We start from the raw sequence: 17,311 nt of genomic DNA, 5'->3' as shown, positions 1-17,311 counted from the left end.
TGGAGGAGTCCAAGGATCTGCATGTCCTCGGTGGAGTGGGAGGGGGAGTTAAAGTGTTGAGCCACGGGGTGGTTGGGTTGGTTGGTCCGGGCGCCCCAGAGGTGTTCCCTGAAGCGTTCTGCAAGTAGGCAGCCCGTCTCCCCAATATAGAGGAGGCCACATCGGGTGCAGAGGATGCAGTAAATGATGTGTGTGGAGGTGCTGGTGAACTTGTGATGGATATGGAAGGATCCCTTGGGGCCTTGGAGGGAAGTGAGGGAGGAGGTGTGGGCGCAAGTTTTGCATTTCCTGTGGTTGCAGGGGAAGGTGCCGGGAGTGGAGGTTGGGTTGGTGGGGGGTGTGGACCTGACGAGGGAGTCACGGAGGGAGTGGTCTTTTCAGAACGCTGATAGGGGAGGGGAGGGAAATATATCCCTGGTGGTGGGGTCCGTTTGGAGGTGGCGGGAATGACGGCAGATGATACGCTGTATGTGGAGGTTGGTGGGGTGGTAGGTGAGAACCAGTGGGGTTCTGTCCTGGTGGCGATTGGAGGGGCGGGGCTCAAGGGCGGAGGAGCGGGAAGTGGAGGAGATGCGGTGGAGGGCATCGTTGACCGGGCTCCTGCCCCACCGAACTCCTCTCCACGTACCTCGACACTGTCCTGTCCCCCTTAGTCCAAGAACTCCCCACCTACGTTCGGGACACCACCCACGCCCTCCACCTCCTCCATGATTTTCGCTTCCCTGGTCCCCAACGCCTTATCTTCACCATGGACATGCAGTCCCTGTACACCTCCATCCCCCATCACGAAGGACTCAAAGCCCTCCGCTTCTTCCTTTCCCGCCGCACCAACCAGTACCCTTCCACTGACACCCTCCTTCCACTGACTGAACTGGTCCTCACCCTGAATAACTTCTCTTTTCAATCCTCCCACTTCCTCCAAACTAAAGGAGTTGCCATGGGCACCCGCATGGGCCCCAGCTATGCCTGCCTCTTCGTAGGATATGTGGAACAGTCCATCTTCCGCAGCTACACTGGCACCACCCCCCACCTTTTCCCCCGCTACATCGATGACTGTATCGGCGCTGCCTCGTGCTCCCACGAGGAGGTTGAACAGTTCATCAACTTTACTAACACCTTCCATCCCGACCTCAAATTCACCTGGACCGTCTCAGACTCCTCCCTCCCCTTCCTAGACCTTTCCATTTCTATCTCTCCCTCCCACTCCACCGAGGACATGCAGGTCCTTGGACTCCTCCATCACCAGATCATAGCAACACGACGGTTGGAGGAAGAGCGCCTCATCTTCCGCCTGGGAACCCTCCAACCACAAGGGATGAACTCAGACTTCTCCAGTTTCCTCATTTCCCCTCCCCCCCACCTTGTCTCAGTCCCAACCCTCGAACTCAGCACCACCTTCCTAACCTGCAATCCTCTTCCTGACCTCTCCGCCCCCCACCCCACTCCGGCCTGTCACCCTCACCTTGACCTCCTTCCACCTATCGCATCTCCAACACCCCTCCCCCAAGTCCCTCCTCCCTACCTTTTATCTTAGCCTGCTGGACACACTTCCCTCATTCCTGAAGAAGGGCTCATGCTCCTTGGATGCTGCCTGACCTGCTGCGCTTTTCCAGCAACACATTTTCAGCCCACATCAAACACTCCCAGGACAGGGACAGCACGGGGTTAGATACAGAGTAAAGCTCCCTATACACTGTCCCCCCATCAAACACTCCCAGAGACAGGGACAGCACGGGGTTAGATACAGAGTAAAGCTCCCTCTACACTGTCCCCCATCAAACACTCCCAGAGACAGGGACAGCACGGGGTTAGATACAGAGTAAAGCTCCCTATACACTGTCCCCCCATCAAACACTCCCAGGACAGGGACAGCACGGGGGTAGATACAGAGTAAAGCTCCCTCTACACTGTCCCCCCATCAAACACTCCCAGGACAGGGAAAAGGAAAGGGAGAATGACAACACTTGGAGCCTGTCAGACAGTGAAGGGTCAGTGATGAAGAGGAGAAACCAGCCACCCCCATTATTGACACCCACACACACAACCTCACACACACACACACACACACACACCCTCACACACACACACCCTCACACACACACACACACACCCACACCCACACACACACACACACACACAGAGGACCCACTGTAATGGTGTAACTCACACACACACAGGACCCACTGTAATGGTGTAACTCACACCCAGGACCCACTGTAATGGTGTAACTCACACACCCAGGACCCACTGTAATGGTGTAACACACACACACACACACACAGGACCCACTGTAATGGTGTAACTCACACCCAGGACCCACTGTAATGGTGTAACACACACACACACACACACACACAGGACCCACTGTAATGGTGTAACACACACACACACACACACACACACACACACACCCCCACACCCACACACACACACAGGACCCACTGTAATGGTGTAACTCACACCCAGGACCCACTGTAATGGTGTAACACACACACCCAGGACCCACTGTAATGGTGTAACACACACACACACACAGGACCCACTGTAATGGTGTAACACACACACCCAGGACCCACTGTAACGGTGTAACACACACCCAGGACCCACTGTAATGGTGTAACACACACACACACAGGACCAATGTAATGGTGTAACACACACACACACACACACCCAGGACCCACTGTAATGGTGTAACACACACACACAGGACCAATGTAATGGTGTAACACACACACACACCCAGGACCCACTGTAATGGTGTAACACACACCCAGGACCCATTGTAACGGTGTAACACACACACACAGGACCAATGTAATGGTGTAACACACACACACCCAGGACCCACTGTAATGATGTAACACACACACAGGACCCACTGTAATGGTGTAACACACACACACTAAGGACCCACTGTAACGGTGTAACACACACACCCTCATACACTCACACGTGTGTGCGTGTTCCCGTACCCGTGCCGAGTGTGCTAACTTACGGAGAATCCAGCCCAGAATGGGCAGGAATGTCGGATCTTCGCTGAGTTAGTGATGGCCAGTGCAGCAAAGCTCACAGCAACGATCACTGAGCCGAGTGCGATCTGAGTGATCCCCAGCACCAACAGCAGCTGAGTCCGTGTTCGCTGATCCCCAAGTCGGGACAGACTCCGGGACATCCCTGGGCTCAGGGATGGGATAGAGTCCGAAGAGACTGGCATATCCGGGGAGGGAGTCACATCCAGGGCAGTGGAGTAAACGTGCCGGGCAGGGATGGGCAGGAGGAGTCAGCCTGGGGTATGGAGACACTCGCAACCTGGGATACAGTGGGAGACAGTCATGGGGCATCTCCCACTTCCGAGAATTCCCAACAGGAAACGGCTCTCAGCATCCAGGGATCTGGAAAACTGCAGCTGGTTCATTGGATCAAGAAGGAAGCAAGTGAATGGAAAGATAGGAAGGGAGGAAGAGTGGTCAGGGGCAGTGGGAGATAGAGAGGGGGGGGGTAAGAGAGAAACCGAAGGGGTGAGGTAGAAAAGGGGGTGAGAGAGAGAGAAGGAGAGAGAGAGACAGAAGGTGAAGGATAGAGGAGGGGCAGAGGAAAGAAGGGGAAGGGGGAAGTGGAAGGGGGGTTGTCGGGGGAGAGAGAGGGATGGGGTGTTGGAGAGAGGAGAGGTGGAGGGAGGGTGTGGGGGGGTGTGTTGGGAAAGAGAAGGGGTGGTGTGGGGGGGGGGAGAGAGAGAAGGGTGGAGGGGTGTGAGAGGGGTGTGGGGAGAGAGGGGGGGTGGGGGGAGAGAGAGGGGGGGGGTGGGGGGAGTGAGGGGGGGTTGTGGGGGAGAGAGAGGGGGGGTGTGGGGAGAGAGAGGGGGGTGGGGGGAGAGAGAGGGGGGGTGGGGGGAGTGAGAGGGGTGTGGGGAGAGTGAGAAGGATGTGAGGAGAGAGAGAGAGGGGTGTGGGGAGAGTGAGGGGGTGTGGGGAGAGTGAGGGGGTGTGGGGGGAGTGAGAGGGGTGTGGGGGGAGTGAGAGGGGTGTGGGGAGAGTGAGGGGGTGTGGGGAGAGTGAGAGGGGGTGGGGGGGAGTGAGAGGGGTGTGGGGAGAGTGAGAGGGGTGTGGGGGGGAGAGAGGGGGTATGGGGGGAGTGAGAGGGGTGTGGGGGAGAGAGAGGGGGGTGTGGGGAGGTGTGGGGGGAGAAAGAGGGGTGTGTGTGGAGCGAGTGGTGTGGGGGGGGGGGGAGAGAGAAATGGGGGAGAGAGTGGGGGGAGAGAGAGTGTGGGGGGAGAGAGAGAGATGGAGTGGAGGGGGGAGAGAGAGGGAGTGGGGGGAGAGAGAGAGGGGAAGTGGGGGAGAGAGAGGAGGAGTGGGGAGGAAGAGAGTGGGGGGGAAGAGAGTGGGTGAGAGAATGGGGGAGAGAGAGGGGGAGTGGGGAAAAGAGGTGGGAGTGGGGGGGAAGGAGAGTGGGAGGAAAGGAGTGGGGGGAGAGAGAGTGGGGGTGGACTGGGGGGGAGAGGGGGAGAGAGAGGGGTGAGGGAGAGAGAGGGGTGGGGGAGAGAGAGGGGTGAGGGAGAGAGAGGGGTGGGGTGAGGGAGAGAGAGGGGTGGGCTGAGGGAGAGAGAGGGGTGAAGGAAAGAGAGGGGTGGGCTGAGGGAGAGAGAGGGGTGGGTGGGAGAGAGAGAGGGTGAGGGAAAGAGGGTGGAGAGGGAGAGTGGGGAAAGGCGATGGGGAGAGAGAGGGGTGGGGGAGAGAGAGGGGTGGGGGAGAGAGAGGGGTGGGGGGGAGAGAGAGGGGTGGGGGGAGAGAGGAGAGAGGGGTGGGGGAGAGAGAGGGGTGAGGAGAGAGAGGGGTGGGGGAGAGAGAGGGGGGGGGGGAGAGAGAGGGGTGGGGAGAGAGAGGGGTGAGGAGAGAGAGGGGTGGGGGAGAGAGAGGGGTGGGGGAGAGAGGGGGGGGGAGAGAGGGGTGGGGGAAATAGGGGGGAGAGAGGGGTGGGGGAAATAGGGGGGAGAGAGGGGTGGGGGGAAATGGGGGGAGAGAGGCGAGGGGGAGAGAGGGGAGGGGGAAAGAGGGGGGGAGAGAGAGAGGGGAAGGGGAAAGGGAGGGCTAGGGGAATGGGGAGAGAGAGGGAGAGGTGAGAGAGTGGGGTGGGGGGGGAGAGAGAGGGGTGGGAGAAAGGGGGGGACAGAGATGGGTGGGTGAGAGAGAGAGGTGGGGGAGAGAGAGAGAGAGACAGAGGAGGGGAAAGGGGGGGGAGAGGCAGGTGGGGGAGAGAGAGGTGTGCAGAGAGAGAGGTGGGGGAGAGAGAGGTGGGGGAGAGAGAGGTGGGGGAGAGAGAGGGGTGGGGGAGAGAGAGGGGTGGGGGAGAGAGAGGGGTGGGGGGGAGAGAGAGGGGTGGGGGGAGAGAGGGGGTGGAAGAGACAGGGGAAGAGAGAGAGGGGTAGGGGAAAGGGAGGGAGAGAGAGAGGTGGGGGAGAGAGGGGTGGGGGGAGAGAGGGGTGGGGGAGAGAGGGGGGGGGAGAGAGGGGTGGGAGAGACAGGGGAAGAGAGAGAGGGGTAGGGGAAAGGGAGGGAGAGAGAGAGGTGGGGGGGAGAGAGGGGTGTGGGGGAGAGAGAGGGGGGGGGGAGAGAGATGGATGGGGAAAGAGGGGGAGAGAGAGAGGGGGTGGGGGAGAGAGAGGTGGGGGGGGAGAGTGGGATGGGGAGAGAGGGATGGGGAAAGAGGAGGGAGAAAGAGGGGAAGGGAAGAGAGAGGGGTAGGGGAATGGGGGAGAGAGAGAGGGGGGTGGGGAAGAGTGTGGGGGGAGAGAGAGGGTAGGGGAAAGGGAAGAGAGAGAGGGGAAGGGGAGAGAGATGGGTGGAGCCTTAGTGAGAGAGAGCCTCAGGGAAAAGGAGGAGGGGGAGAGGGGTTAGGGGAGGAGGGAGAGAGGGGGAGGGAGAATGAGAGGTGGGGAGGGGGATGAAAGGGAGGGAGGGAGTGGTGGAGGGGGAGATGGGGTGGCAGGAGAAGAGGGTGTATGAGGAGGGGGATGGAAAGCAAGGGCTAGAGGGGGTAGGGAGGGGCTGGAACGGGTGGTAGAAGGGGAGGAGGGGGAGGGGGAATAGAGTTGGAGGAGAGGTAAGGACGGAAAGTGATGGAGGAGAGAGAGAGGGAGAGAGGAGGAAGTGGAGAGGGAAGGTGAGGGAGAGGGAAGGGGAGGGAAGGAGAGGGAGAGGGAGAGGGAGGGGAGGGAAGGAGAGGGAGAGGGAGGGGAGGGAAGGAGAGGGAAGGGGAGGGAAGGGGAGGGGAGGGGAGGGAAGGGGAGGGAAGGGGAGGGCAGGGAGGGGAGGGGAGGGAAGGGGAGGGGAGGGGAGGGGAGGGGAGGAGAGGGAAGGGAAGGGAAGGGGAGGGAAGGAGAGGGAAGGGAAGGGGAGGGAAGGAGAGGGAAGGGAAGGGGAGGGGAGGGGAGGGAAGGGGAGGGGAGGGAAGGGGAGGGGAGGGGAGGGGAGGGGAGGGGAGGGGAGGGAAGGGGAGGGGAGGGGAGGGGAGGGGAGGAGAGGGAAGGGAAGGGAAGGGGAGGGAAGGAGAGGGAAGGGAAGGGGAGGGAAGGAGAGGGAAGGGAAGGGGAGGGGAGGGAAGGAGAGGGAAGGGGAGGGAGTCAGACAGGGAAGGGATGGGAAGGAGAGGGGAAGGGATGGGAGGGAGAGTGGGAGGGAGAGAGGGAAGGTAGCAAGAGCGAGTGACTGAAAGGAAGGACCTGAGAATTACGAAGACAAGGGGAGGGTGAGAGGACGGAGGAATGAGGAGGGAGGGGGAAGAGAAAAAAGGAGGAGGAAGGTGGGGGAGAGGGAGGGAGGGGTAAAAGGAGGTTGGGAGGAGGGGGAGAAGAAGGGGAGTGATTGTGGGAGGGAGGAGGGTGGAGTTGAAGGTGAGGGTGAGGGGAGTGGATGGTTGGATATAGAAAGAAGATTAGAGAGGCAGATGGAGGGAAGGTTAGAGAGGGAGATGGAGGGAAGGTTAGAGAGGGAGATGGAGGGAAGGTTAGAGAGGGAGATGGAGGGAAGGTGGGAGAAAGAGTTGGAGACGGAGATGGAGGGTGATGTGATGGAGGGTGAGGGGGATGGAGGGTGAGGGGGATGGAGGGTGAGGGGGATGGAGTGTGATGGGGAGGGGAATGGAGGGTGATGGGAGGGGAATGGAGGGTGATGGAGGGGGAGGATGATGGAGGGAGAGGGAGAGGGGGATGGAGGGGGAGGGGGAGGGGGAGGGGGATGGAGGGGGATGGAGGGAGAGGGGGATGGAGGGAGAAGGGGATGGAGGGAGAAGGGAATGGAGGGAGAGGGGGATGGAGGGGGAGGGGATGGAGGGAGAGGGTGATGGAGGGGGAGGGGATGGAGAGGGAGGGAGTTGGAGGGAGAGGGGGATGGAGGGAGAGGGTGATGAAGGGGGAGGGTAATGGAGGGGGAGGAGGATGGAGGGAGAGGGAGATGGAGGGGTGGAGAATGGAGGGAGAGGGTGATGGAGGGGTAGGGGGATGGAGGGGGAGGGGGATGGAGGGAGAGGGGGGTGGAGGGAGGGGGTGATGGAGGGAGAGGGGAATGGAGGGGTAGGGGGATGGAGGGGGAGAGTGATGGAGGGAGGGGGATGGAGGGGAGGGGTTGGAGGGAGGGGTGATGGAGGGAGAGGGGAATGGAGGGGTAGGGGGATGGAGGGGGAGGGGGATAGAGGGAGGGGGATGGAGAGGGTGATGGAGGGAGGGGGATGGAGGGGGTGATGGAGGCTGGGGGATGGAGGGGGAGGGGGATGGAGGGAGAGGGGGATGGAGGGGGAGGGGGATGAAGGGAGAGTGGGATGGAGGGGGAGGGGGATGGAGGGGGAGGGGTGTAGCGGGACTGGGGGGGGGGGGGTCTCAGGGGTCGGTGTCAGTCACTCCCAGCCTCCGCAATGTCACAGCAAGATCCCCTCTGGGGGAAATGCTGCTCCGGGTCTGCTCCCGGTCCCTGCTCCGGGTCTGCTCCCGGTCCCGGTCCCTGCTCCGGGTCTGCTCCCGGTCCCGGTCCCTGCTCCGGGTCTGCTCCCGGTCCCGGTCCCTGCTCCGGGTCTGCTCCCGGTCCCTGCTCCGGGTCTGCTCCCGGTCCCGGTCCCTGCTCCGGGTCTGCTCCCGGTCCCGGTCCCTGCTCCGGGTCTGCTCCCGGTCCCTGCTCCGGGTCTGCTCCCGGTCCCGGTCCCTGCTCCGGGTCTGCTCCCGGTCCCGGTCCCTGCTCCGGGTCTGCTCCCGGTCCCTGCTCCGGGTCTGCTCCCGGTCCCGGTCCCTGCTCCGGGTCTGCTCCCGGTCCCTGCTCCGGGTCTGCTCCCGGTCCCTGCTCCGGGTCTGCTCCCGGTCCCGGTCCCTGTCTCCGGGTCTGCTCCCGGTCCCGGTCCCTGCTCCGGGTCTGCTCCCGGTCCCGGTCCCTGCTCCGGGTCTGCTCCCGGTCCCTGCTCCGGGTCTGCTCCCGGTCCCGGGCTCTGCTCCCGGTCTCGGGCTCCGATCCGGGTCTGCTCCCGGTGTACTCCCGGTCCCGGTCCCAGCTCCCGGTCCTGGACTCGGGCTGGGATGCTGTTCTGCAACTGACGTAAAGGAGGCCGCTGTCTGTCAGAATGCAGGCAGGACCACCCCATCCCAACAGGAGGGAGGGAGGGAGAGAGGGGGGGGGGGAGAGAGAGAGGGATGTGGGTGAGGGAGGGAGAGAGAGGGATATGGGTGAGGGAGGGAGAGAGAAAGGGATGTGGGTGAGGGGGAGAGAGGGATGTGGGAGAGGGAGAGAGAGGGATGTGGGTGAGGGAGAAGAGAGAGAGAGATATATATGGGTGAGGGAGGGAGAGAGAGGGATGTGGGAGAGGGAGGGAGAGAGAGAGGGATGTAGGTGAGGGAGGGAGAGAGAGAGAGGGATGTGGGTGAGGGAGGGAGAGAGAGAGATGTGGGTGAGGAAGGGAGTGAAAGAGAGAGAGAGGGATATGGGTGAGGGAGGGAGAGAGAAAGGGATGTGGGTGAGGGGAGAGAGGGATGTGGGTGAGGGAGGGAGAGAGAGAGAGAGGGATATGGGTGAGGGAGGGAGAGAGAAAGGGATGTGGGTGAGGGGAGAGAGGGATGTGGGTGAGGGAGGGAGTGAAAGAGAGAGAGAGGGATGTGGGAGAGAGAGGGAAGGTGAGAAAGGGAGATTTGGGTGAGGGAGGGAGAGAGGGATGTGGGAGAGGGAGAGAGAGGGATGTGGGTGAGGGAGAAGAGAGAGAGAGATATATATGGGTGAGGGAGGGAGAGAGAGGGATGTGGGAGAGGGAGGGAGAGAGAGAGGGATGTAGGTGAGGGAGGGAGAGAGAGAGAGGGATGTGGGTGAGGGAGGGAGAGAGAGAGAGAGGGATGTGGGTGAGGGAGGGAGAGAGAGAGAGAGGGATGTGGGTGAGGGAGAGAGAGAGAGAGGGATGTGGGTGAGGGAGGGAGAGAGAAAGGGATGTGGGTGAGGGAGCGAGGGAGAGAGAGAGATGTGGGTGAGGGAGGGAGAGAGAGAGAGGGATGTGGAATGAGGGAGGAAGAGAGAGAGGGATGTGGAATGAGGGAGGAAGAGAGAGAGGGATGTGGGTGAGGGAGGTGGGGAGAGAGAGGTATGTGGGTGAGGGTGGGAGAGAGAGAGAGGAGGATGTGGGGGAGAGAGAGGGAGATATGGGAGAGGGGGATATGGGAGAGGAGGATATGGGAGAGGGTGGTTGGGGGAGGGATAATGTGGATGTGGGGGAGGGATAATGTGGATGTGGGGGAGGGATAATGTGGATGTGGGGGAGGGGATGATGTGGGTGTGGGAGGGGGTGATGTGGGTGGGGGAGGGGTGATGTGGTTGGGGGAGGGGGTGATGTGGGTGGGGGAGGGGGATGTGGGTGGGGGATGGAGTGATGTGGTTGGGGGAGGGGGTGATGTGGGTGGGGGAGGGGGATGTGGGTGGGGGATGGGGTGATGTGGTTGGGGGAGGGGGTGATGTGGGTGGGGGAGGGGGATGTGGGTGGGGGAGGGGGTGATGTGGTTGGGGGAGGGGGTGATGTGGGTGGGGGAGGGGGATGTGGTTGGGGGAGGGGGTGATGTGGGTGGGGGAGGGGGATGTGGGTGGGGGATGGGGTGATGTGGTTGGGGGAGGGGGTGATGTGGGTGGGGGAGGGGGTGATGTGGTTGGGGGAGGGGGATGGGGTGATGTGGTTGAGGGAAGGGTGATGTGGGGGTGTGGGGGGGGGGGTGTGGAGGGGGTCCCAGTGAGAATGCCAGAGTCACAGCATGAGCCCGATCTCTGCGTGTGCCTGGCCCGGGGCAGTCTGACCTGAGTTTCCTGCTCCTGTGTCAGAAGGGGTCTGTTGTTTCTGAGCTACTCCCTTGGCAGCACATGGCCCCCTGCTTTGTCAATACCACTGGGGCAGATGGGCCTCGAACCTAGGCTTCCTGGTTCAGAGGTAAGGACACTACCACTGTACCAGAAGAGCCCTACGCAATCTGATACCCAGAAACAATATGTGCTTCTTATGCGTTGTGATGGTTCCTGCCTGGTCCACCCTTTCACACTGGGTTTCCAAATACTCACTGTAAAAACAAACCATTCTTCATTAAGTCCCCTCTAAACCTCCTGCCTCCTAGTCAGTGATACCTCCACCAAGGATCTTCCTATCTCCTCCAATAGTCAGCTGGAAACTGAGAAACAAATTTGGTGAAAACAAGGGCTGCAGATGCTGGGAACCAGAGTCAAGATGAGAATGGGGTGCTGGAAAAGCGCAGCAGGTCAGGCAGCATCCGAGGAGCAGGAAAATCGACGTTTCGGCCAAAAGCCCTTCATCAGGAAGAGAGGGCTTTTGCCTGAAACGTCGATTTTCCTGCTCCTCGGATGCTGTCCGCTCTCTGAGAAACAAATTTGTTCGGGGATCTCAGTGACCTGTAAGAATAATAGGGCGGTAATGGTAGGGGAGTTTAACTTTCCAAATACTGTATATACTGGGACTGCCATCGTGTTATGGGCTTGGGTGGAGAGGAATTTAAGTGTGTACCAGAAAATGTTGTTGATTAGATTAGATACAGTGTGGAAACAGGCCCTTCGGCCCAACAAGTCCACACTGACCCACTGAAGCGAAACCTACCCATACGCCTACATTTGCCCCTTACCTAACACTATGGGCAATTTAGCACGGTCAGTTCACCTGACCTGTACATCTTTGGACTGTGGGAGGAAATCCACACAGACACGGGGAGAACGTGTGAACTCCACACAGTCAGTCGCCTGAGTCAGGAATTGAACCCGGGTCTCTGGCGCTGCGAGGCAGCAGTGCTAACCACTGTGCCACCGTGCTGCCCACTAATTAACCTGGCCAATCCACTAACCTGCACATCTTTGGACTGTGGGAGGAAACTGGAGCTCCCAGAGGAAACCCACGCAGACACGGGGGAGAACGTGCAAACTCCACACAGGCAGTTGCCCGAGGATGGAATTGAACCCCCCTTCTTATTCACTATGTGGATGTACCTACTAGAGAAGGAGCAAAACATGACTTTCTCTTGGGAAATATAAGGGAGGGCAGGTGACTGAGGTGTCAGCGGGGGAGCACATTGGGACCGGTCACCATAATTCTATAATTATGGACAATAACAGATTGGATCTAAAAGTTAAAAGTTCTAAATTGGAGGAAAGCCAATTTTGACTGTATTAGGCGAGAACTTTCAAAAGTTGATTGGGGTGGATATTCACAGTTAAAGGGACAACTGGGAAATGGGCAGCCTTCAAAACAAAAGAGCGAATGGTAGCCCAGAGGCAGTCTGATCTAGCCAGGGTGGAGGGAATGCTGGGTGACTACAGAAAGAGTAAAAGGGAACCTGAGTGCAACATTTTTTTACACAAAGGGTGGTAAGCATGTGGAAGGAGCGGTCAGCAGAAGAGACAGGTACGTTAACAACACTTCAGAGGCATTTGGACAAATATGTGGATAGGAAAAATTTAAAAGGATATGGGCCAAATGCAGGGGAATGGGGATAGCGTTGATGGACATTTTAGTCAGCATGGACCAGTTTGGATCAAACAGCTGGTCTCCGTGCTGTCGGACTCTCTATGAATTGAGGTTCTGGTCATGAAAAAAGGAAGCATAGGTCAGGTGTAATGATTCAGAGGTGCCGGTGTTGGGCTGGGGGATTACAAAGTTAAAAATCACACCAGGAGAAAGTGAGGTCTGCAGATGCTGGGGATCAGAGCTGAAAATGTGTTGCTGGAAAAGCGCAGCAGCTCAAGCAGCATCCAAGGAGCAGGAGATTCGACGTTTCGGGCATAAGCCCTTCTTCAGGAATGAGGAAAGTGTGTCCAGCAGACTAAGATAAAAGGTAGGGAGGAGAGGGTAACCCTAACCCTAACCCTAACCCTAACCCGATCGCAGCCCCTCCCCCAAGTCCCTCCTCCCTACCTTTTATCTTAGCCTGCTGGACACACTTCCCTCATTCCTGAAGAAGGGCTTATGCCCGAAACGTCGAATCGCCTGCTCCTTGGATGCTGCCTGACCTGCTGCGCTTTTCCAGCAACACATTTTCAGCTAAAAATCACACAACACTCAGGGTGTAGTCCAACAGGTTTAATTGGAAACACACTAGCTTTCGGAGCGACGCTCCTTCATCAGATGGTTGTAGATTGCGTGAGTATATTTAAGAGGGAAATCAGGAGGGCAAAAAGGGGGCATGAGATAGCTTTGGCAAATACTGTTCAGGAGAATCCAAAGGGTTTTTACAAATACATTAAGGACAAAAGGGTAACTAGGGAAGAGAATAGGGCTCCTCAAAGATCAGCAAGGCGGCCTTTGTGTGGAGCTGCAGGAGATGGAGGAGATACTAAACGTGTATTTTGCATCACTGTTTACTGTGGAAAAGGATAGGGAAAATAGAGAACACAGCGAAACAAATAGTGATATCTTGAAAAGTGTCTATATTACAGAGGTGGTGGTGCTGGAAGTTATAAAACATATAAAAGGTGGATAAATCCCCAGGATCTGCAGGTGTACCCGAGAACTCTGTGGGAAGCTAGAGAAGTGATTGCTGGGCCTCTTGCTGAGATATTTGTATCATCGATAGTCACAGGTGAGGTGCCAGAAGACTGGAGGTTGGCAAACGTGGTGCCACTGTTTAAGAAGGGTGGTAAGGACAAGACAAGAAACTATAGACCGGTGAGCCTGACCTCGGTGGTGGGCAAGTTGTTGGAGGGAATCCTGAGGGACAGAATGTACATGTATTTGGAAAGGCAAGGACTAATTAGGGAGAGTCAACATGGCTTTGATTAGATTAAATTACTTACAGGCCGAAGTCCACACCAACCCGCCGAAGCGCAACCCACCCATACCCCTACATTTACCCCTTACCTAACACTACGGGCAATTTAGCATGGCCAATTCACCTGACCTGCACATCTTTGGACTGTGGGAGGAAACCGGAGCACCCGGAATAAAACCCACGCAGACACAGGGAGAACGTGCAAACTCCACACAGTCAGTCGCCTGAATCGGGAATTGAACCCGGGTCTCAGGCGCTGTGAGGTAGCAGTGCTAACCACAGAGTCACTGTGCCTCCCACCTAACCACTGTGCGTGGGAAATTATCTCATTAACTCATCTGAGTTTTTTGAAGTAACAGAGAGGATTGATGAGGGCAGAGCAGTAGATGTGATCTATATAGACTTCAGTAAGGCATTCAACAAGGTTCCCCATGGGAGACTGGTTAGCAAGGTTAGATCTCAAGAATACAGGGAGAACCAGCCATTTGGATACAGAACTGGCTCAAAGGTAGAAGACAGAGGGTGGTGATGGAGGGTTGTTTTTCAGACTGGAGGCCTGTGACCAGTGGAGTGCCACAAGGATCAGTCCTGGATCCTCTACTTTGTCAGAAACGTAAATGATTTGGATGTGTATATAAGAGGTATGATGAGCAAGTTTGCACGTGACACCAAAATTGGACGTATAGTGGATAGTGAAGTGTACAACAGGATCCTGCCGAATGGGCCAAGGGGTTGAGGAGTGGTAGACAGGGTTTAATCAAGATAACCATGAGTGCTACATTTTGGAAAGACAAATCAGGGTAGCACTTAAACACTTAAAGGTAAGGTCCTGGGGAATGTTGCTGAAATAAGAGACCTTGGAGCGTAGGTTCATAGCTCCTCGAAAGTGGAGTCACACAGGAAAGGATGGTGAAGACGATGTGTTTGCCTTTATCGGTCAGAGCATTGAGTACAGGAGCTAGGAGATCATGTGCGGCTGTACAGGACATTGGTTAGGCCACTTTCAATTCTGGTCTCCTTGCTATAGGAAGGATGTTATGAATCTTGGATGTTGCTGAGGTTGGAGGATCTGAGCTACAGGGAGAGGCTGAACAGGCTGGGGCTGTTTTCCCTGGAGCGTCGGAGGCTGAGGGGTGACCTTATAGAGATTTATAAAATCATGAGGGGTATCGATAGGGTAAATAGTCAAGGTCTTTTCGCCAGGGTAGCAGAGTCCAAAACAATTTTAAGGTGAGAGGGGAAAGATTTACCTATATGGCAACTTTTTCACAGAGGGTGATGCATGTGTGGAATGAGCTGCCAAAGGATGTGGTGGAGGCTGGTACAATTGCAACATTTAAGAGCCTCTGGACGGGTATATGAATAAGAAGGGTCGGGAGGGATGTGGGCTGGGTGCTAGCAAATGGGACGAGATTAATTTAGGATATCTGGATGTGTTGGACCAAAGGATCTGTGTCAGTGCTGTACAACTCTGACTCTATCACCCTGTCTACACTCCTCATGGTCATGTACACATCAATCAGGTCCCTTCCCAGCCCCCAGGGAAATCAATCCCACTCTACCTCGTCTCCCTTGACAGCTGAATCACTCCAGGCCAGGTAGCACCCTGGTGAATGTCCTCTGCATCCCCTCCAGTGCAATCACATCCTTCTCACAGTACTGCCCCCTGTACTCCAGCTGAGGGTAGAGTGGGCTCAGTCTGTACAAACTCCTTTACTCCTGTACTCAGACACTAGGCCAAGCTCATCTTTCGGGATCACATTCCGAATCCGCACCTGGACACAGACGGAGCGGCTGAGTGACTGTGGGTCTATGCTTTTTTTTTGGGGGGGGGGTCTATTTGCATTGGATTGTGTCTGTGTGTGGGGATTTGTGAGTGAGTGTGTGGAGGTGTGTGTGGAGGTGTGTCTGTGCCTGTCTGTGTGTGTGTTTAGGGGTGTGTCTGTGTGTGTGTTTAGGGGTGTGTCTGTGTGTGGGGGTTTGTGTGGGGGTGTGTGTGTAGGTGCGTCTGTCTGGGTGTGTGTACTTAAGGGTGTGTGTCTGGGTGTGTGTGTAGGTGTGTGTGTAGGTGTGTCTGGAAGGGTGTGTCTGGAAGGATGTGTGTGTGCGTGCGTGTGCGCGCGTGTGTGGGACAGATGATGAGCTCGCTCCCACTGTGCTGCCCCCCAGTCAGTGCTGCCCCCTGGTCAGCGCGGTGTTGTTGTGCTGCCCCCGGTCAGTGCTGCCCCCCCCGGGTCAGTGCTGTGTTGTGGTGCTGCCCCCCGGTCAGTGCTGTGTTGTTGTGCTGCCCCCGGTCAGTGCTGTGTTGTGGTGCTGCCCCCCAGTCAGTGCTGTGTTGTTGTGCTGCCCCCCGGTCAGTGCTGTGTTGTTGTGCTGACCCCTGGTCAGTGCTGCCCCCCCCGGGTCAGTGCTGTGTTGTTGTGCTGCCCCCCCCCGGTCAGTGCTGTGTTGTTGTGCTGCCCCCTGGTCAATGCTGCCCCCCCGGTCAGTGCTGTGTTGTTGTGCTGCCCCCCCGGTCAGTGCTGTGTTGTTGTGCTGCCCCCCCGGTCAGTGCTGTGTTGTTGTGCTGCCCCCCCCGGTCAGTGCTGTGTTGTTGTGCTGCCCCCGGTCAGTGCTGCCCCCCTGGTCAGTGCTGTGTTGTTGTGCTGCCCCCTGGTCAGTGCTGCCCCCGGTCAGTGCTGCGTTGTTGTGCTGCTCCCCTGGTCTGTGCTGACCCCTGGTCAGTGCTGCCCCCCCCGGGTCAGTGCTGTGTTGTTGTGCTGCCCCCCCCCCGGTCAGTGCTGTGTTGTTGTGCTGCTCCCCTGGTCAGTGCTGTGTTGTTGTGCTGCCCCCCCGGTCAGTGCTGTGTTGTTGTGCTGCCCCCCCCGGTCAGTGCTGTGTTGTTGTGCTGCCCCCGGTCAGTGCTGCCCCCCTGGTCAGTGCTGTGTTGTTGTGCTGCCCCCCCGGTCAGTGCTGTGTTGTTGTGCTGCCCCCTGGTCAGTGCTGCCCCCGGTCAGTGCTGCGTTGTTGTGCTGCTCCCCTGGTCTGTGCTGACCCCTGGTCAGTGCTGCCCCCCCCGGGTCAGTGCTGTGTTGTTGTGCTGCCCCCTGGTCAGTGCTGCCCCCCCCGGGTCAGTGCTGTGTTGTTGTGCTGCCCCCCCCCCGGTCAGTGCTGCGTTGTTGTGCTGCCCCCCTGGTCAGTGCTGCCCCCCCGGTCAGTGCTGTGTTGTTGTGCTGCCCCCCCGGTCAGTGCTGTGTTGTTGTGCTGCCCCCCCGGTCAGTGCTGTGTTGTTGTGCTGCCCCCCTGGTCAGTGCTGCCCCCCCCCCTGGTCAGTGCTGCCCCCCCGGTCAGTGCTGTGTTGTTGTGCTGCCCCCCTGGTCAGTGCTGCCCCCCCCGGGTCAGTGCTGCCCCCCCCGGGTCAGTGCTGTGTTGTTGTGCTGCCCCCCTGGTCAGTGCTGCCCCCCCCGGGTCAGTGCTGTGTTGTTGTGCTGCCCCCCCCCCGGTCAGTGCTGTGTTGTTGTGCTGCCCCCCTGGTCAGTGCTGCCCCCCCGGTCAGTGCTGTGTTGTTGTGCTGCCCCCCCGGTCAGTGCTGTGTTGTTGTGCTGCCCCCCCGGTCAGTGCTGTGTTGTTGTGCTGCCCCCCCCCCGGTCAGTGCTGTGTTGTTGTGCTGCCCCCTGGTCAGTGCTGCCCCCCGGTCAGTGCTGTGTTGTTCTGCTGCCCCCGGTCAGTGCTGCCCCCCCCCCCCCGTCAGTGCTGTGTTGTTGTGCTGCCCCATCGACAGGGCTTGAGGGACAAGTGGCAGGAAGCCATAACACACTGATATGGCACAGCCGCTTCCCCTGTTTCCAACATCCTCCACCCCCCCACAGCGAGTTACAACTGACTATCAGAAATCCTTCAGCATTGGGACTAACCTGATTCCAACTACAACCTGCGCTCAGGGGGCAAAGGTGTCCCCCTTCCAGGGGAGCAGGCATGGGGAGGGGCAGGGAAAGGCTGGCTGGCCTTGTACACACTGTTTACACAGCAGGCAGCAGGATGTTGATTGTAAATGGACTGCAG

The 17,311-nt window shown here is 58.3% G+C and overlaps 1 protein-coding gene across 1 annotated transcript in view; it reads right to left on the bottom strand.

The window, feature by feature from the left end:
- The window catches only part of fam189b (family with sequence similarity 189 member B), a 28,816-nt gene extending 25,583 nt beyond the window's left edge, over positions 1-3,233 (bottom strand). The window contains exon 1 of the mRNA XM_060820699.1: positions 2,999-3,233. Coding sequence (XP_060676682.1) covers positions 2,999-3,217 — 219 coding nt within the window. The 5' untranslated portion in view covers positions 3,218-3,233. The remainder of the gene's footprint in view (positions 1-2,998) is intronic.
- Between the last annotated feature and the right edge of the window lie 14,078 nt (positions 3,234-17,311).

Source organism: Hemiscyllium ocellatum, chromosome 50, assembly GCF_020745735.1.
Source record: "Hemiscyllium ocellatum isolate sHemOce1 chromosome 50, sHemOce1.pat.X.cur, whole genome shotgun sequence".
Lineage (NCBI taxonomy): Eukaryota > Metazoa > Chordata > Chondrichthyes > Orectolobiformes > Hemiscylliidae > Hemiscyllium > Hemiscyllium ocellatum.
Note: the sequence above shows the minus strand (reverse complement) of the source record. Positions and strands in the feature narration are given on the sequence as shown.